The sequence below is a fragment of the Pecten maximus genome, chromosome 10 (assembly GCF_902652985.1).
Source record: "Pecten maximus chromosome 10, xPecMax1.1, whole genome shotgun sequence".
Taxonomy (NCBI): domain Eukaryota; kingdom Metazoa; phylum Mollusca; class Bivalvia; order Pectinida; family Pectinidae; genus Pecten; species Pecten maximus.
The window spans coordinates 37000329-37023326 of record NC_047024.1 but is presented as its reverse complement, the minus strand read 5'-3'; the positions used below and the strand labels follow the sequence as shown (position 1 = coordinate 37023326).

The window sequence follows — 22998 nt, the reverse complement described above, 5'->3', positions numbered from 1 at the left end:
GAACACATAGGTGGCGTGGAACAGATCAGTATATTACGTCAAAACAAAATCTCAGAAGGAGCATCATTCATCATCCGAACTCGCCCTTATCCTAACGATCAGAAAGCTTAGCAAGACATCCAAACAGGAGAAAACATGAGTAGTGAAAAAGGAGGTAAGACGTGTGTGCCGTGTCACATTTCCTCTTTAGTAGTACAGCAGTATGTTTGAACTCTTTGGAATCCTAAAGCTGACTTCTCGGACATCGATCGTAACTTGATACAGCAAATTCATGCTGTCACCACAATTGCTTACGAGAACCCTGTTGAATATTTTTGTAACAACATGTATCAGGCATTATACATAACAGAATCATATTTTGGGTAACAATTGGACATTCTCTTTCAACTGGTTGCACTGTGTCAAAGTGGTCCACAGGGACTTGACACGTTCGGCTATGACCCAGAATAAGAAATATTTAATCCAAGGGTATGGCCATAGTCAGAATTTTCCGACGATCTTGCTATGCATTTTTTTGAAGTTTATAGTCTACTATTCTTTTACTTTTAATTTAAATGATTTTGCAAACCAACAGTTATTGTGCAATACATGTTTTTTTCTTCAGAAATGCTACTCCTGTTAGGCCGATCCTACTGACACTGTTGCGTAATAATTTAAGTTGTTTAAGGTCACAGATATTAAATGTTGTGAAAGCCTAGCTGTGAACACATGTGATCAAGGGATGTGTTCTAGATGGGTCATAAGTCATGATAAGATTTAATTAAGTACCTTGGAACAGTCAGTACAGGAACATATATAGAGGGAGTGGAGACTCCACTAGGTTGGAGACCGACATAGCGTGAGCATTTGTATTTGTGCACTGAGCCGTGAAGGCGTGACTATCACTATATCCTATAAACCACCAGACATTATGTAAAACAATTGGATAATTTTATCCAAGGTCTGCTAATTGATGTAAAATTGAGTTAACTTTTTCAAAATTGTTTGCTATTTATTAGTGAACTTGATAACAAGTTAGTAAACATATTCAACTTTTAATTGATTCAATAATGATAAAAAAGATTGGATGAGTACTTTTGGAGAAAACTTGCTAAAAATAAACGATATTTGATGCAAAATTTTAATAACTTTATTACAAATAAAATGTTTCAAAAACTTAATCAGTGCACATGGAATTTATTCAGCTTTTTACTAATCCAAAAATGAAAAAGATTGGACAAGTTTTATTGGAGAAAAGTGGTTCACAATAAGGTAGTATATTTTAGTAATATTTGTTATTTACTACTAACAGTAAGCAGCAATGACATAGAAAAAGTGATTATTTATGCAAAATTTGAGCAATTTCCTGAAAATCATTTGCTAGAAAAACTATCAGCGCATATGGAATTTATTCACCTTTTTACAGATTCAAAAATTGAAATGATTGGAGAAGTTTTGAGAAAAGTGGTTTACTGTACACAAAAAGGTAGTGTAATTAACTTGGTGTCATCTCGCTACATGGTTACTAAAAGATAGGCCTAGTTAACAATGAATCCCTGTATGTAAGTCCCTGGTCAACAGTATCATATTGGATTTGAACAAGTTTGATGATACTAGCTTGATGCATTTCAGACTTAAGTAACACATCTTAGTTGCAGACAATTTAATTACATTCAATGAAATATATTATAATGATAACTTTAACTTGGAAACCTGGGTAACAAAAAAATATGCTAAATAATTGGCAAATATGAAAGCTTTGTAAGTACTGCATTCGTGTTAATAAATTCCAGTTCATGTAAGAGAATAATCCGAAGAGTTCTGATGTGAATATCTAGGAAGTAAGAACGTCAGAAAATTCGGACTAGTATTAAAGTAAGAGAACAGCATCGGGACGGGACTCGTCTGGATGGGTTTCCCCTCCACAAAAATGATGAGGGCATTTTGCCAAATTTTGTTCTGGGGTCAGTCACAGTCCTTATGCTCCAAATGTATTTATATTTTTCCTGTTTGGCAAAAAAGAAAAAGAAAAAGTTTTACACATTCCATTGATATGACCTCACCTGCCTGCTCTAAGGAAACTGTTTATGATCTTGATTTCCTGTTGACATCTGGTATGAATTTAAGTACCATGGAATAACATTATATGAACTTCATTTGTAAAAATTATTTTTCTCAGGTGGACCACCAAGCTACCCACCCCAGGGCCAGTATGGACAGCCTCCACCAATGGCACCACCAGGCTATGATTCTGTGGCAAATCAATCTTATGGAGCCCCACAAACAGCCCCAATGTACCAAGGTGACCATCCACATTTCCAGCCTCAGATGGGAGGTGTACAAACACAGGTATTAAAACAAATTTATAATATAAACTATATAGTTATCACAACAGGTACATTCAATAACCTACATCACAATTTATATAAAAATTCCTAGCAGAGCTGTGAATGGATGCAGTTATCCCATTGTTTCGATTGTGACACCACAACTTATGCATGGAGAGAAAATGTTTCTTTGTTATGATAAAAAGATGATTGCGACAGTTAGACATGTAATTTCAGAAATTTTTTTCATGTGAAATGTAAACTCATTTGAGATCCTCTATTTCTTCCATAAAGAGTAAAGATTGATTCTATATGAATGTCAAATCAAAACAGTTTATAAACTTAATTTCAAATTGAATGGATACAAAGTTAATTCTGCTATAAACAGTTTTACAGTCAGACACTTTTCGCATTTTACTTGACATGAGTAAATATTACTGGTCGACAGATCCATGTGGTACCACCACCCCAGACCTTTTCGGAACCCCCTCCACCCGATTACATGAACAGGGCCATCTTCACTACAATCTGCTGTTTCTGGCCTGTGGGAATTTTTGCCATAATGAAAGCTAGTGAGGTAAGTATAGTGAAATGTTAAGTTCTAAAGCTTTCCACTTGACATACGTACCTGACTGTTGAAATTTCAGTTCAAGTCTTGTGATAATGTTCAATATTCAAGATTACTATCACAGTAATTTTAGCTATGTGTTCCTGTGTCTAAATTTGAGCATTCCAAAAAAACTTGAAAATGTACCCAGTACTAGTTAAGATAAATTGTGATAAAGAGGCCATGAGATATTTAAGTGGTTTTTTTTTTTATAATTTCGTACAAAATTTTAAATAAACAAATATTGTAAATTTTACTTTCAGGCCAAAAATGCATATGCCCGTGGTGACTTTCAAGGAGCACGATCAAGCTCTAACTCAGCCCGACAACTTTCCAACATCGCCATTTTCGCTGGTGTTGCCAGCATTGTTGTGTCCATGATTATTGTCGGAGTATATGTTGGCCTGATCATGACCAACATGAGGAGTTACTAAGATCTTACCATGGACCCAGATCTATACTCATGGACAGATATATCGGACAGACAGTTGTATACATACATTGTATTTGGGACCTTGAGGACAGAGAATAAGTATTGTCAGCAAATATTATCAATATAACTCCATATATATATAACAAATGGTGGCAATGTTGGTGATGCAACTTGTGGATTTATATTATTTATCAGCAGGAAATGGTTATTATGAGATTTAGTATTTTAATGTTGTATTAATGTAACAATGTTTTATCAGTGAAAAGATGACTGTGACATAATGGTATACACTGTTATACAGATTTTACATAAGCACTTATAATTTTAATCCAATTTTCTTACTATGTAAATTACTTTTTGTAATTTTTATGAAAATACATTTCTGAATTATAGATTTTATGACATTTTGAAAATGACCCATTCTCAGTGCTGTATCTTCTGGTTAGTTTTTTTATAGTTAAGTTTTGAGAAATCAATTCATCATTACCATGAAATTTGTATCACAAAATCTATTGATAGCCTTAATTGAATCATTAACATGATATTAAGTTTTTTTAAACTGGTAGATGTGAATGCAAGGATGAAGTTTGATATACATGTGTGTTTTAACATGGTAGGTATTCCTCAAGTTTGTTGCTGGAGAAATTGATGCAAAAAGAGAAATTATAAATGAATTAGAATTAAAAAAGAAAAACCAATTTTTGAAAATTCAATTTTATCCTAGCAAGAAACTAGCTGCTGCTTTGGTACAAAGTTTTGCACAAAAGAAGAAGGGTCAGGAGAGACCTATTTGTTGTATGATATTTGTAGAAACGGTAAAAAATATATACATTGTATGTATTTTTGTCTTTATATTACAGCATTGTTTAAAGTGTTGACAGGAATTGTACAAACGATATATACATGTACTAAACTCTGTAATCGTCCAATACACATTTAATTATTGCCATGTCCTCAAGAATCAGCGAAACTGAGCATATGCAGGTAGTTTTTAAAAGTTTATTTAATATGTGGACTTTTAATTGATATGATAGGAAAAAACTTATTGACAATATAAAGTGAAATTTTTTATGCAAAGGAAGATCTACTGATAACAGTACCAATTTATATGAAGTTAGTGATGATTTGTTTAATTATGTGGCATAAACTCTTGGAAGTTTGAAGACTTGCTGATTACTTTTAGAATGCTGTAAGGACATTATATTTTGTGATATGATTTTATCTTTCTTCAGTTATGACTTAATTAATTTTCAAAGACTGCTGTTTTATTTTTTTTAATAAGTTTTATAAATTATCATTGTTGTGGTAAATCTTAGCCATGAATTCATATTTTGGTTTTTGCAGGGAGATACAGCTGTTGATTTCTTTAACTCTATCCGTCTGATGGCAGTCTGTACTTTGCTTGACATGACAGAAAATATTAATGCTTTTAGATAATTTAGAGTAGAGTAAAGTGATGATCTGTAAAACAGATATGGTACTGACAGATTGATTCTCAGCCATTGTATCATGTGAATGGATACCTTATAGGTTTCGTGTTCAGTCATTTGTTATCTCGGTATTTGAGAAAATTTCACCACAGTTCTTGTATATTATACATATATTATTGTCATAGTAACATAGATGGAACTATTTACATGTATTAAAGATTGTTTTATTACAGCATTTGATTTACCTTGAGAACATTTTATATACCTTTTCAGTCATTATTTAAAAGTACATCTTGATTCAATTGATTTTCTTTTTTTTACATGTAGAATCTATATTTTACAGTTTTCATTATATTCTTGACTTAACATCTGATTAGAATTTCATTTTGTCAAATGCAAGAAAATAGTTATTTTTATTTTATATTGAAGACAACCATACTTTTTTGCCTTATCAAAGCTAAAATTTAAAGTGGCTTAATTAAAACAAATTTATACATATACTATATTTGATATACAAAACTAACAAAAGTTTCCAATCTAAAACGTTCTAGATCTTAAAATTGAGATCAAATGTTTGAAGGGGAAAAAAGCTCATTTCATAGGGTGACAGCCACCATCCGTCCACCATAAAATTTGCCTTTTAAACACTACATGTCCAGAGTAGCTAATGAGAATTTGATTCAATTTGATGATATAATGATATTCAACATTGTATAAGCAGTGAGATTCCCCTACTATCATTTTGAATGGAGCATCATTAGGCCACCTCTCGAATTTACTAGACCCCTGCTACCTCAGGACCAGTAAGAACACTGTGATTAGTTTCCACATACCACATATAAAGAGAGATCTTTGTTCTGTTGATGAACTGGTTCACATCTAATTGTATGTACTGGTACACATTTAATTACATGTACTGATACACATCTAATTACATGTACTGATACACATCTAATTACATGAACTGATACACATCTAATTACATGAACTGATACACATCTAATTACATGAACTGATACACATCTAATTACATGAACTGATACACATTTAATTACATGAACTGATACACATCTAATTACATGAACTGATACACATTTAATTACATGAACTGATACACATCTAATTACATGTACTGATGATACACATTTAATTACATGAACTGATACACATCTAATTACATGAACTGGTTCACATTTAATTACATGAACTGATACACATCTAATTATATGAACTGATACACATTTAATTACATGAACTGGTTCACATTTAATTACATGTACTGATACACATCTAATTACATGTACTGATACACATTTAATTACATGTACTGATGATACACATCTAATTACATGTACTGGTTCACATCTAATTACATGTACTGATGATACACATCTAATTACATGTACTGATACACATCTAATTACATAAACTGATACACATCTAATTACATAAACTGATACACATCTAATTACATAAACTGATACACATTTAATTACATGTACTGATACACATTTAATTACATGTACTGATACACATTTAATTACATGTACTGGTACACATTTAATTACATGAACTGATACACATCTAATTACATGTACTGATGATACACATCTAATTACATGTACTGATGATACACATCTAATTACATGTACTGATACACATTTAGTTACATGTACTGATGATACACATCTAATTACATGTACTGATGATACACATCTAATTACATGTACTGATACACATTTAATTACATGTACTGATACACATCTAATTACATGTACTGATGATACACATTTAATTACATGTACTGATACACATTTAATTACATGTACTGATACACATTTAATTACATGTACTGATACACATTTAATTACATGTACTGATACACATTTAATTATATGTACTGATACACATCTAATTACATGTACTGATGATACACATTTAATTACATGTACTGACGATACACATTTAATTACATGTACTGGTTCACATCTAATTACATGTACTGATGATACACATCTAATTACATGTACTGATACACATCTAATTACATAAACTGATACACATCTAATTACATAAACTGATACACATTTAATTGTATGTACTGGTACACATTTAATTACATGTACTGATGATACACATCTAATTACATGTACTGATACACATTTAATTACATGTACTGATGATACATATCTTATTACATGTACTGGTTCACATCTAATTACATGTACTGATGATACACATCTAATTACATGTACTGATACACATCTAATTACATAAACTGATACACATCTAATTACATAAACTGATACACATCTAATTACATAAACTGATACACATTTAATTGTATGTACTGGTACACATTTAATTACATGTACTGATGATACACATCTAATTACATGTACTGATACACATTTAATTACATGTACTGATGATACACATCTAATTACATGTACTGATACACATCTAATTACATAAACTGATACACATCTAATTACATGTACTGATACACATCTAATTACATGTACTGATACACATTTAATTACATGTACTGATGATACAAATTTAATTACATGTACTGACGATACACATTTAATTACATGTACTGGTTCACATCTAATTACATGTACTGATGATACACATCTAATTACATGTACTGATACACATCTAATTACATAAACTGATACACATCTAATTACATAAACTGATACACATCTAATTACATAAACTGATACACATTTAATTGTATGTACTGGTACACATTTAATTACATGTACTGATGATACACATCTAATTACATGTACTGGTTCACATCTAATTACATGTACTGATGATACACATCTAATTACATGTACTGATACACATCTAATTACATAAACTGATACACATCTAATTACATAAACTGATACACATCTAATTACATAAACTGATACACATTTAATTGTATGTACTGGTACACATTTAATTACATGTACTGATGATACACATCTAATTACATGTACTGATACACATTTAATTACATGTACTGATGATACACATCTAATTACATGTACTGATACACATCTAATTACATGAACTGATACACATCTAATTACATGTACTGATACACATCTAATTACATGTACTGATACACATCTAATTACATGTACTGATACACATTTAATTACATGTACTGATGATACACATCTAATTACATGTACTGATGATACACATCTAATTACATGTACTGATACACATTTAATTACATGTACTGATACACATTTAATTACATGTACTGATGATACACATTTAATTACATGAACTGATACACATTTAATTACATGTACTGATACACATCTAATTACATGTACTGATGATACACATCTAATTACATGAACTGGTACACATCTAATTACATGTACTGATGATACACATTCGATTACATGAACTGATACACATCTAATTACATGTACTGATACACATCTAATTACATGTACTGATACACATTCGATTACATGAACTGGTACACATCTAATTACATGTACTGATACACATCTAATTACATGAACTGATACACATATAATTACATGTACTGATACACATCTAATTACATGTACTGATACACATCTAATTATATGTACTGATACACATCTAATTACATGTACTGATGATACACATCTAATTACATGTACTGATGATACACATCTAATTACATGTACTGATGATACACATCTAATTACATGTACTGTATATATCTGCTTACTAGAAGGAAGAAACCAGAACAATATATCTATCTATTACATGAATTATGGTTGTGCTTTGCTTCATCTCTGCACTACCAGACTAAGTCCCTCATTCAACCATGCCATAAAAACAAATAGGTTCATCACCCCTTAACCATTCATACAATTGCTTGGCATGCAGGAGTAAATACTGTCATGCTACCATCATTGACCAAGGATCCTGACTTCCATGGATTCAGACTTGTGTTACAGAATGGAACAAAACTTAAGCTTTAAGAATACTTGAACCAAGGGTACTGATCAAACACACACACACACACACACACACACACACATATATAGGTTACATATGTCCCTTATTATCGTAAAAACTGTTTTAAAAAGACAAGCTGAGCCATTAGGATCTTGGGACCTCTGTTGAAGTCAGACTGTGTCTTGACTCCATTTCACTCATGTGGGAATAAAAATAAATAAATTTTTAGAATTGAAAATATTTAAAAGTGATTATAAGATTATGTGACTTACGTTTATATTTGACCTTTTACATTTTAATCTAGTTGCTGTTATTTTCATTATTATTATGGAAAATTGTTGTACACTTCAAACTTCGATGTATATACTTGTATATTACAATTAAACATATTAATAGACGTGGCTGTTTGATTCCTCATTACTAGGGAACATACACTTGTAGTGGGAAAAATAAACTGATTTAACAATCATCTGAGCACTTGAATACATAATAATGTATTTCAAGTACTGTACTGGAAGTCAACATTTGTCAAACTACTTGTATGTGGATTAATCTTGAGACGAACTGTCCCTTTACATACCTAAACATACTTGTACACATATTAACTACTCGTGTATATAAAGAGGATACAGGGACCTGGGAATCTGTTGTGTATTTCCCTATTGTGCAACACCCCTCGTGCCCCTCGGAGGTCAGCCCCACAGTGTGTATAACTTTGATTTCACAATAACGGTATTGGGATGGATGTTACTATTGAATGTAATAATGCTATGATAACTAATTATAATGTATTAATTGGAGTGTTATTATCGATGCATTTTGCAAATCATAACGCGTATAAATAGTTTTTAAGTTTATTGTATGATGGAACAAGAAAGAGTGGATGTATGTGTTCTTTTCGTATGTATGTACCGTAAAACTTGCCTTAGGGACCACCTGGATTAAGAGACCACCTGTCATATTTGACACACAGGGACTTGAGAATTTGTGACGGTCTATGGGGATTTGGACCTTCCCTAGTGTGTAAGCACAGGTTCAGCTTTTTTTTTGGGGGGGGGCTAGATTAAAATTCGGTATAAATGACATCCTGTTAGTTATAAGGACTGATTTCTGAAAATATGCTGTATACCGCTAGGGAAGGTCCAAATATTCTATGACCGTTTTTTCTCTCCTTATGTTGTTTACTATAATAGTTACCTGAACTTAGATAAAGAGACCACCTGTCATATGTGACCTTTTTATTGCCTCCCTTAGAAGATACTGTTATCCAGTAAGTTGTAAAACTCCTTGTTACTATAAATCGGCAAAAGTTCCGGCCTATCACAAGGAGACTTAACACGAACATACCGCAGCCTCCCTAAACACACATACGCACTCGCCACACGCATGCATGTCGCACGCACGGGAGGCCGTCCTTAAATGACCTTAGCTGTTAATAGGACGTTAAACAAAATAAACCAAACCAAACCTTATTTCGTTCGTGATATGGAAAATATGATAAAGATGTTTCCATTTTTCATTTGATACGGAAAATAAATAAATGAAAATAGATAATAAATAAATAAAGAGGCATAAAGAGTGGAAAATACTCTTACTCCACGCCTAGAATATCTTATAAACCTATACCAAGGATAATCCTGGATTAATTATCACATTTTTATCAAACATTCAATTTAAAAGTAAATGTATCTCGCATGACGGGAGACAATAACCTTTGCACCTGTATCAGTCGTGTCTTCAATGATTACAAGTCATTTACACGTGCTAATCCTGTCTCGGAAAGCACGAGCTCAGGTCTGAACCAATGAAATCAAGGCTTTGTTTTGTGGCTATAAAGTCGTGTCTACGTGTAGATCAAATCGTCGGAGGGACGTCTGTTCAGGAGTGGGAATTGGCCAAGATGAAATTCACGACTGTTTTGATTCTTTTAGGGACGGCAGCATTTGGTGAGTACCCTTGTATTATTAACATTACATCTAACGAACCAATGTCCATGAAGCATTTTCCCGTCCGTCTATATTGGAAATTACTCTTTTCATTTTAAATAAATCCTTGGTTTAACATCAATCCCTAAGGTTGAGAAAAACCACCAACTTTATATTGGCCGAAACCATCAGGTTAAAACAGGTTATTCAGAAAACGTGCATAGAAACGCTTTTGCACAAAATTAATCTATTCACTGACTTTATAATGGAAATATTGGCAAAAGTGACATTTCTTTTCATTAGAAGTTATCGCATACTTTGTCGGTAGCTGCATTGTTCTTTCTTTGAAAGATAATTTATTCTCTTCGCGTGTGTTAGTCTGTACTTACGTAGTGCCTGTATGTCAACCTATCGAAGTTTTGTTTTAGAAAACTGGCGAGAAACATCACACAAACATTCATTTTCATGTCCATAATATCCAAAAAACAGAAGCTGAGATTTGTATGCAGAGAGTCATTACTACCGGTCAACAGGTGGCTTCTGGGCTATATATGAATGTGGGCTCATGTATGCACGCACGTGCAACAGGTATTCATTCGTACTGTTTTGGATATTGTGGACATGGAATTGAATGTGGCTTTGTGATGTATCTCGCAAGTTTTCTTTAAAAAATAAAATGGTGACGAAAAGATGAATCCTATCAATTTTCGTGACAATCAGTTCATTGTTTTCTCATCGTGTCTTATCTCTTTAAGGTGGATCATGGCACTTGTACTCTCAATATTACGCCAGCATGAATACTCCGTATCAAATATAATAACAGAATCATAAGAGTATAATTACATTTATGCCAACTAGTTGCTATCAATAAATGACTGGTGTTGATGAGTATTTAGCAAAAAACTTTTGTATGAAACTTTGAGAAAAGTTAACTAGCCGACGAACGTTTTGTCTGAATGGCAACGCACGTGCACAGGTAACCGGGTTGTCTGTAAAAACACATGGAATAAGTATACACGGGTTAGCCACACGCTTACCTATGTCTGATTAACTTACACACTTTTTTATATTGACATAAACACTAATACAATGATACTACTGTTTCATAGGTAGCACACCACAGTAAGACAGCCTGGCCATGGGCAATTTTTTTGTTAAGCAAGTAACTCCTGTATTATGATATGCATAAAAAATGAAAAAATAAATGTACACTATAATTGGTATATTCAGTAGGAAGTAGTACATACAGGCTTCACATTTATTAAAACAAAAATCAATAAATTGGTTCCGGATTTTAAATATCCGGATTTTCCGAACGTGTGTTTACACGGGAAATTTAGTTTTGCCTACAGCGCAAAATGGAAGCCCACAGAAAAGGTAAGATAGCGGAAAAACTTAATTTACAACATATGTCCAAACAAGATTAATTCTGTCTTTGGGATAGAGATATTTAATTTTAAATAGGTTTCAGAAAAAAAATTGTGTAGAGAATTGTGCCATTTTGGGTCAAATATCATAATATTTTGCAATTTTTGAGAATTTTTTAAGCTGTTACCATGGTATTCACAGCTCCAAAATTCACAGAAAATATCAGTTTACTTATCCTTCAGAGCTCTATTAAAATTGCAAATGTTGTACAGATTTCAAATATATATACTTTATTAGAGGTTATATGTAAGGTTAACTGGCAATGTTTACATATCTAAAACATGTGCCATATTTTTCAGAATTTGGCATTTTTACTGTACACTGCTACCATAAAAAAAACCATTTTAGATAAGCTCTCGGAGTTCTTTAGTTTCTGATTATATACCAATTCGAAACTTGGTCATTCAATCTAATTCAAATAATTTTATATTGAAATATGTTTTTAATGTTTCTGTAACTATCTCTTACCAAATGTGCCCCATCAAAATAATTGTGGATAGGTTCATCGTAGATTACAAACAGTTTGGTTATCTCTAAAATCGTACTCGGCACACGTGTACTGGGACACATTAAAGCTTTTTCTTGGAAATTTCTCAAGCTTCACATGTAGATTCCCAGTCTGATTGTGCCCATTTGAATTGAAGTCTTATCCAGAAAACAAAATGGCCGACAGGCAGCCATCTTTTATTTTCACGTTTGAAGATTGTTATCGCTATTTCTTGAAGGGTTTTTCTCAAACATCATACCTAGGTTTCCCTTTCATGTGTTTGAGTCTGATCCAGAATAACAAAATGGCCGACAATTAATTTAAGTTCTTAGATTTCATATGTAGGGTCCTTATCAAACCATTAAAGTAGAGAAAAGATCAGTCTTCGGTAAAACCAATTTGCGACAATGCGCTGGAAGATTTACCTTAACTGTCGGGTATGTGCTAGCTGTGAATTTGAGCTATATATTTGGGGCGAACTTGATTCTGAGGTGCCGGTGGTAAGGCGGTAAAATTATTTGATTGTGTCCCGAAAATGCGCGCGCAATTTCGGCACGTGCCGATCGGCGTAAATTCCTGCAGGTTTGGAAGCACCGGCAAACAAGATGTCGACGTGTTCAACCGAAAGATTAGATTAGTGAAATGTTAAAGAATTTCAACTTGTTTGGAGTCCGTCAGGCTATTATAATTATACATATTGCAAAATAAGTTTATTTTGAATGTATCTGCAGCGCTCGATGTATACAATACTTTTGAAATGTGTTTATTCATATATAGATATATAAAACAGATAAAAATAAATACAAATAAATATGTTTTCGTCTATGTCGGCCATATTGCAAGTGAGCCGCTTTGCTTGAATGTACGTGCCGTCGGCAAGCTCAAAACCGGCAAACGGCACAAACGGCAAGCTAGAATCAAGTTCGCCCTTAGATTCATCTTATAACTGTCTTGGTTCTGTACCGGTAACTATGACAATGTTGGTAAACAAAACCAGCCATTTATTCCTTGATGAAAAACATCTTAAAATAAAGTCTTTACCATAGGACTAGTTGGTACGATAAAAATGCCAGGCTATGGTCATATGTTGGGTAAGTTAATATTATATTGTGTATTACAAGTCAGCGAGACCTTACCACCTATAGGCGTACTTGTGCTTCTACCATTCACAGTTCAACTTCATCAAATTGAAGATTATGTCAAAGAGATATGCGAAGGAATAGATGGGGAGTGACAAAAAAGTTTTTGTTTTGTGAAGTTAGGATAGCCGGTTTGGATGAATAAACTGTATTTTACTCTACTGTGACATAATTATCTATTCCAATCGCAGATAGATTTGGGGGAAATGATTATTTTCTCAAATCAACCATGCTGAGGCATCAAGCGGGCTGAAGTTAGCAGCGGATTCGTTATTCGTTATTGGGGATTCGAATAACGAATCCGCTGCCAGCAGCGGATTGGGGATTCAGTTTTTTATGTTTAAATGATGTTTCTTTTTATTGACGTTTTGACGATTGGATTCAAATAACAAATCCGGTTCAACCGTGGATTAGAGATTCAGTTACATATAAGTATTTTTCTTTTGATATGTGATTGGGGATATCGAATAACGAACCCGCTGCCAGCAGCGGATTGGGGATTCGAATAACGAATCCGCTGCCAGCAGCGGATTGGGATTCGGTTTTTTATGTTTAAATTATGTTTCTTTTTATTGACGTTTTGACGATTGGATTGAAATAACAAATCCGTTTCAGCCGTGGATTAGAGATTCAGTTACATATAAGTATTTTTCTTATTATATGTGATTGGGGATATCGAATAACGAACCCGCTGCCAGCAGCGGATTGGGGATTCGAATAACGAATCCGCTGCCAGCAGCGGATTGGGGATTCAGGCTTTTTTTATGTTTAAATGATCTTTCTTTAAGTTGACATTTTAATGTTTGGATTTAAATAACGAATCCGCTGCAACAGTGGATTGGGGATTCAGTTACATATAAGTATTTTTTTCTTATTATATGTGATTGGGGATTCAAATAACGAATCCGCTTGATAAACTATGATTGGAGATTCGATTTTACATTTTTATTTTGTGATTCGAATAGCAAATTTGTTGCCAATAGCTGCTGGCAGCGGATTCGTTATTCGAATCCCGAATCCGCTGCTGCTGCGGATTCGTTATTGGAATCCCCAATAACGAATAACGAATCCGCTGCTAACTTCAGCCCGCTGAGGCATCACATATATGACCTATAGTAGTTCTGGAGTGAGATGTGGTAGGAGTATGTATAGTATACGTGAGATTCTGTTTAGTCGTGTTTGAGGTTATTTCACTGGACTAAAACTATGTAGAATCGATATGTGAAATAGAATATGCATTACTGGTGGGCGAGTGGTTAAGGTGTCCCGACACTTTATCACTAGCCCTCCCTTTCTGGGTTGCGAGTTCGAAACTACGTGGGGCAGTTGCCAGGTACTGACCGTAGGCCGATGGTTTTTCTCCTGGTACTCCGGCTTTCCACCACCTCCAAACCTGGCATGTCCTTAAATGGCCCTGGCTGTGAATAGGACGTTAAACAAAATAAACAATAAACAAAGCATTACTGGTGATCTGTTAGGGGAAGGTGGCATTCAACTTGGAACCGCCAACATATATGTCTCCCTGAAAATAAGCCAGCCTCAAAAGAATCAAAGCGGCAATATATTCTATTCCAATACAGTATGACGTTATGTTTTACTGGAGTTGAATTAAATGTGCTGAACCATTATCTACGACATGTCAGTCAGGAGTCTTAGTTCTCGATGCGTTTCGTTTTTTAGTTTAATAAGGTATATTATGCGACACCCTGTTATTTTTATATTGCGCACTCGTGAAAAATATCAAAATATCAGCCTCACGCCTCTTCAGTAATACCAAATATATTTCACGAGTGGGGCTAATATTTTGGTATTTTTCACGAGTGCGCAACACGAGTGAAAAATATCAAAATATCAGCCTCACGAGTGAAATATATTTGGTATTACTGACGACACTGTTAGATATTCTGTTTATTACATTTTTTATCAACGAAAAACCTACCCCGTATGCTAACTAGGCCTGTAGCATAATTTGTAAACAAAAAAAAGTAGTTCCCCCTGTCCAGGTGCTGACATATATGTCGGGCTTTCTGATTGGTCAATTAATTTGGTATTTTCTAATCATTAATTTGATTGGTCAAATCAGCAAAAGTGATATTTTTCAAGAAAAATATCACTTTTATAGAATGAATAATTTTTGATATTTCACTGGTAAAAATGTAATAAATTTGCTTCTGCGTACGGTGCTCGTTCTGTGATTGTTGCCTTGTGCGTATCCTACGTTGTGTTGTATTTGAATGAAATGATCTTGTAAGTTTTAACTTTGGATAAATGAAAAAAACCTTTATCAGTTTTTATACGCATGGTGTGCACGTGGTCCTCATACATATTAGGTACCGATGCAATCAATACTGTGATGTTTCCATATTCTTTTCTACCTTTGGTTGAAATATGCAATTTCATTGACATAATAGAGGTGGATTGTAATATGACAATACATTTTTCTTATTGTGATCAGGGTAACGACTTTGTCTCTCGCTGACTTGCTGAAGTTAATGTGATGAAGTGACACGTTATTTGTGTACATGTAGGCGTATTAACCATAAGCAGACACAACGGCATTTTCTTATTAATATGTTCAATATATATTCAAATTATAAATTTCATTTGAAAAAAGTTATATTTTTGCACAAATTGATTAACTGCACCACTATTCAATATTCTTTGATACAAATTAAATCATTGGTCAGAAAAACGCAGTCTTAAAATAGATTCACTTACCAGTGCATGATTTTACGATGTCCGTCCATTGGACACATTGTAATTTTTTTTTTGGCATAGCCGTATAATTTTCTTTTGGCCCCGATATGAGGCGACAGGTGGCGTTACTGGTCAAGATGAAGTATGTGATTGGTCAATGTAGCTGTAAATGCAAAATGCAGATATACAGTTAAAACGAAACAAAATTAAGATTGATTGCAAAAGTGGATGTATCTATTCAAATGACACATTAATAAAATTATATTCCTGATTCAAATGCAGTCTTATTATCACCAAAAATGATTCAAACTGAGATAATTTTGTTATCCGTGCTGAAACGCATGTATTGATTAGTTCGTTAATCTATTTCACCAGCAGTTTTACATTATAACCACCAGCATTAAAACTATGACGTTTATCTTTTTTAAAGATATTTCTTATTTTTATTTTGTATTTCTTTTTCATTATTTTGTTTTTTCAATCAAGTTTATCATGTGAATATCTCGGCATTTAAATGTAGAAAAATGTCATTTTGTCTGGTTATTGTTTTAAACGCATCGCTTACCTTCACCAATATGTCCCGAGTAGTATTTTTCCTGTTCAGAGTTTCCAGAGAATCCTCGTAAAAGGTCATTTGATGACGGGCGCCAAGATCCCCCTGGGGTCTTGTTTTTCTATATTACTCCAATGCACAACTTTTGATGAAATATTTGATGCAAGTTTCGTTTTATAATTATTCAATATTTCTGTTCCAGTCTTGGGGGCGTAACCCGTGCCCCACTATATATCCTTTTGTTTTAATGTTTTTGTCTTAACTCTGTAGAACGAATTTTTTTTTCCATTCCAGCCTATGGGACAAAACGAAACGCACGGCCATTCCTTTCACAGCTGTTAGGTTCGTTGCAGCTCCACAAACGCACACCGCAGGGTAACGAAGCAGGACCTCGCCCATACAGCACCCCGGAATCGGAGACGAATGCCCATGAGGCGAGATATGCTTCATCCCAAGGTCAGAACGGCAACGCTAAACCCACCGGAAAACCTTATCCCTCTGGTAAACCCTTTACTGGTAGACCTGTCACCGGCAAGCCCTTTACAGGCGGGCCCTATACCGACAGGCCCTTTACAGGCGGGCCCTTTACAGACGGGCCCTTTACAGGTGGGCCCTATACCGACAGGCCCTTTACAGGCGGGCCCTATACCGATGAGCCGTTTACTGGAGGACCCTTTACCAATGAGCCGTTCACAAATGTTCCAGAAACGCAAAATGAAAGAGAACTCTCACAGATTCTACATCGCCTTCGTAAAATACTGGATCAACAGAGCAAATCATTTACTACTAACAATGTACTGTCGACCACTCCAACAACTAAACCTGACGATGACGATGATAACAAGGATGACGATGATAACGATGACAAGGATCACATCAGGGACCTGATGGAGTGCTGGTTGAGCGATATAATGGGAGATGTCTTTAAAGGATTCCCGAGTGGCCCGATCAGAAGTGAGTTAACTCAACATTTCATTGGTGACAAATGTATAAGGATTTAGTCAAGCTAGTAGTTTATTGTAGAAACTGAATACACACGCTTTGTATAAGTGAAAATATGGGGCCAAGTGTTGAAAGTACTTAGGTAGATGACGTCTAAGTTGAGGTTCATGATTTGTATTGCGTCTGGACTTCGTTTTAATTCATATTCCTGAACTTCGGGGATTTTTTTCATAGGAAAATTAAAAATTCCGGTTAAACTGATAAAGCTTCCCAATAGAATTTAAGTTTAATTCTCTATGCTATGCAACGTTGACACCAGGGTCAGCACAAATAAGTGTTATTTTTCTGCTTTAGTACAATTGTATAATGTAGAGAACATTGATAAACTATGGTAACTTCTGGTCCTTTGGCATATTCATGCAATAAAATTTAAATTCAGTGGGTGAACGGAGCCGAGAGTTTAACTGTAGGTAGATAACGTGCTGTACTTTTTAACCATCACTGGAATGTTTACAGAAAACCTGACGATTGATGGAGCTGACGTCCACTACATCCTGTCGAGGGCGATTCGACAGTTTCAACTTTCGGATGGCGAGATGGACCAAGTCCTTAAGAGTATGGTCAGAGGTTTGGTTAAAACTGTTATACTGCCTCACGGTACATGCCCAGCTACCAAGTTTCACCAAGTTATCGTATGTAAGTACACCATTCACCTTGCGGTAGATATCTTTAGGACTAAACTGATTTACTAGGAGCTACCGTAGTGACAAGAACTAAAAATGGCTAAATACACTGTCATTCCAATGAAATGCCATTTAGAACCTCTTAATATCTGTAACTACAATGTATAGATATATTTCAAGTTAACATGCGGTTATTGTCGAGACAGTTTATAGATATAAAAGACGTCGATATTCTCAGATTTTGGCTTTGTTTCAGGGGCAATGAAATCATTATTAAAGTACCACCTTTCCAACGACACTGGAAGTTTGAAGGAACAGTTCAAGGCCGTGCTCACGACCTTCAACTTTGACCCAAATAATAGAGACACAGTTGCGACTTACATGGTTTCGGAACTGCATCATCACCTACTTAGAGAGGCCATCCGCTTTTTAAAATTTCAACTCTTTAGTGGCAAGTATAATTTACGATTTACGACTATTTAGAGTTATCGTAACACGGCTAGACATGTCTGTCTGTAGAATGGAGAAAGACATCAAAGTTCGACAACCGAAACAATTCAGTAAAACCATTCATATCTTGGCAGTAACTTTTGAACTTTTACACATCTTTTTGAAAGTTGAAACTGTATTTCGCCTACAAGGGGCGTGCTTACTGAAATTAGGTCGCTGTGACTTGCATCTTGAGGTCAGTTTAAATCTATCGTGAACTTGAGATATATATTACATACAAGTAGTGTCCATAACACTGTCATAAGGTCGCTTTGAGCAGCGTTTGATTACGGTTAATGAAATGCATTTACGCCAAACATTTATACTTTGCTACAGATTTCCTCGATCCCATTGAATACATCGTTGAGGAGATGGTACCAATGTTTGAAGCCCCGCGGAGTAATTCCCACATAGATGCTTTGCTTCGTAAAGTTGGAGAGAAATTCCCCTGGTTACGGACTTGCATCACTCCGAGGAGACTGGCCGAAATGCATCTCGATATGGTCAACGAAATCAATGTGTACGTTTTATTGGTACTGAAACTCTCAGTAGTGTGGTTAAAATATAGTCAGCAGAAGGTAAGGTAGTTAAAATATTGTCAATAGTTAGTAGGGTAGTTAAAATAAAGTCAGCGGTAAGTAGAGTACTTAAAATATAGTCAGCGGTAAGTAGGGTACTTAAAATAGACCGCAGTAAGTAGGGTACTTAAAATATAGTCAGCGGTAAGTAGTGTGGTTGAAATATTGTCGGCAGTAAGTAGGGAGTTAAAATATAGTCAGCGGTAGGCAGAACGCTGTCGAAATTCTTTTATTTCTTGAAAAGGAAAGGTGTTTTAAGATTTTTTGTAATTTTTCAATAGCATGGATTTTGTAGCAATTGTCACTATACGAAAACAGGAATGGATTGAAATCTGTATGGATTTGGTGATGTGGGAAGGGTGTAGCTCTCGTGCAAAATTAAATGAAACACTTAAAATGTTTCCTCTGGCTCTACCGTTTAGGTTTGTAAAAAACGAAGAAATTGGCAAATTCCTGGATAGAGCAAAAGCCACTTTGAAGGAGGAGTTCCTTTTGTCTACCGGAAGTGAACAGATATCGTTAGTACAGCAGCTCGTCCTCACCCTGGAGACACACATCTGGTCATTTGTTAACGGGTCTAACGACTACGTCGAGGTATTACTAACTAGTGACGCCAGCCGACTGACAACCGCACTAGCCCCTTTGATGAGTAAGTAATAGTTATAAATGAAAGGTTATCTGGGTGTTCAAAGATAGTTTACATCTAAAATTCAGTATGTGTTATATATATATACTCATTCATCTCCATAACTGTATTGAAAATGGTGCGGTACGCCATATTTATTTTATACTTAACAAATTCGTTCATATATTTATAGCTTATGCCCCAATTGGAAGAATCGGGCAGGAAAAACTCTTTGGCGGAAGTATTAGACAAAGCAAAAAAAAAACAAAAAAACATGTATTTATAATTGTATAAGGGTACTTTGTTTTAATTATAAATATTTGCGAGACTAACCTATGCTGTTGTACAACAGCTCTCGTATATAATTTGGCATCTTTCAAATATGCCTTACTGCATTGTCTTTGACAGGTTCATCACAGCAAGCCTACGTCCAACGGATCCTCACAAAACTGAGCCCACTGAACATCCGAACTTCTCCGGGTATGTTTTGTTAAACATTCGAGTCTAAAATCTTTCATATTGAGAGCACCTGCGTAAAGATTCTGCTTTAAAGCACCTCGTTGTAGTGGATTCTGTTAAATGAACCTGAATGAGACGATTGACCGATATATAGGATCTGGAATGAGTCTTGGGTCTCGAGCCTTGGCAAGCAAAAATCAAAAACCTGGATGAGTTTCATAAAATCTCAAAACAAATTCACAATCCTTTTTATCACGGAACTGGGGACTTTATCGATCGGAGACATATTTTTTGCACCATTCACAATCGTGACGTAACGTAATTGTCTATATTAATATATGACGTCACATTGGATTTCTGACTGACAAAGCCAATGAAAAACGCTGTGATATATAACACTAGTCACACGTGTTAAATAAATGACCGATTATATAAGACTGTTTGGTTGGAATATGGACTTTGACAATTTTCTGTGGGAAGATTAAGATTTGACAAATTAATTCTTTTGGTTATATTTATAGTAAAATAATTTACACTTACATCAAATTGCGCTTTCATTCTGTTGAATTTTGAAGTTAAATTATACAAAGATAACAGGTTTGACTGTACTTAAATGTTGGAAAGACGAAACATAATCTTGCACAGTGCTGGAGTACTGTCGAAGTCCAACCACTAAATATTTACTGTTTCTCCTTCAGCACCTGTGACCAAGACATCGACTGTAAACAGTGTGAACACCATCCCGTCACCAACGGCTAACGTACAGAGACGACACGGTACGGCAAACTAGTTAATAACTCATAACAGGAACCACAATATGTACCAGTCTATTACATCTTGTCTTCAACTCTTCTACACTTGGTACACAAGTCCTTCTAAACTTCTACAAAGAGTCTACTAGTCTTCTTAGTCTATTAGTCTACTACACTTAGCCTATTAGTCTACTACACTTAGTCTATTAGTCTACTACACTTAGCCTACTACACTTAGCCTATTAGTCTACTACACTTCGTCTTTAAGTCCACTACACTTAGTCTATTAGTCCACTACACTTAATCTATTAGTCCACTACACATAGTCTATTAGTCTACTACACTTAGTCTATTAGTCTACTACACTTAGTCTATTAGTCTACTACACTTAGTCTATTAGTCCACTACACTTAGTCTATTAGTCCACTACACTTAGTCTATTAGTCCACTACACTTAGTCTATTAGTCCACTACACTTAGTCTATTAGTCCACTACACTTAGTCTATTAGTCTACTACACTTAGTCTATTAGTCCACTACACTTAGTCTATTAGTCCACTACACGCAGTCTATTAGTCTACTACACTTAGTCTATTAGTCCACTACACTTAGTCTATTAGTCTACTACACTTAGTCTACTACACTTAGTCTATTAGTCCACTACACTTAGTCTATTAGTCTACTACACTTAGTCTATTAGTCTACTACACTTAGTCTATTAGTCTACTACACTTAGTCTATTAGTCTACTACACTTAGTCTATTAGTCTACTACACTTAGTCTATTAGTCTACTACACTTAGTCTATTAGTCTACTACACTTAATCTCTTAGTCTACTACACGCCAATCTACAACAGTTCCAATGAAAGAAATCATTTCTCGATATAAGAATCAAATTCTTTATCCAATCATTCCCTGGTATCAAAAATGCTAAAAATAGTAAAACAGCGCCTCCAATAAAACATCCCTACTCATAACCTGATTGTTCATATTGTCATACATTACCAGTATTTCAGAACTTTAAATCTGTATTACTGAACTGAATTAAATGACCATTTGTGACCACTTTGTAATCTTATTTTTGTTCATATTTGCAGGATAGCGTGAAGGACTGGGAGACGACAGACGAGAAACACTGTTGATTGTTATCCTCTTTGTTGTATTGTTTGTTGATTAAAATGTTAATGATTGTTTTAAGTCACGGCTCTAGTGTTATTCTGATACCTCATTGTAACCACAAGTTTTCAGCAACCAGAGACGTGGAAAGCAATTTTCCTATAAGTAAGAGGTGTCATTACACATAGAAATACACGTCAATTCCATCCCTTAGTCGGCCCCATTTCATGACAATGTAAATCCTTGTGCCATTTTCGGTCCGGCCGCAATTAATAGTTTTAGTTTTTTTTTCCCCAGAATAGTTTGCTTTTAACACCAGGAGTGTATTTGATATAGAAAAAAATCTGACTATTAAAATGGACTCTGGTGGCCGACAT

At 34.6% G+C, this 22998-nt stretch overlaps 2 protein-coding genes across 2 annotated transcripts; both read left to right on the top strand.

The window, feature by feature from the left end:
- The first annotated feature begins 5 nt into the window (after positions 1–5).
- On the top strand, positions 6–5013 carry LOC117336338 (proline-rich transmembrane protein 1-like). Its single transcript, XM_033896832.1, has 4 exons — positions 6–154; positions 2159–2328; positions 2755–2883; positions 3177–5013. Exons 1-4 carry the CDS (start codon positions 136–138, stop codon positions 3345–3347), a joined length of 489 nt encoding a protein of 162 aa, XP_033752723.1. The 5' UTR covers positions 6–135; the 3' UTR covers positions 3348–5013.
- Positions 5014–10500: 5487 nt separating this feature from the next.
- On the top strand, positions 10501–22702 carry LOC117336337. The gene is made up of 9 exons (XM_033896831.1): positions 10501–10694; positions 17272–17931; positions 18436–18615; positions 18859–19053; positions 19428–19611; positions 20092–20318; positions 20703–20774; positions 21452–21529; positions 22603–22702. The coding sequence occupies exons 1-9, from the start codon at positions 10553–10555 to the stop codon at positions 22605–22607; spliced, it is 1743 nt and encodes a 580-aa protein (XP_033752722.1). The 5' UTR covers positions 10501–10552; the 3' UTR covers positions 22608–22702.
- The last annotated feature ends 296 nt before the right edge of the window (positions 22703–22998 follow it).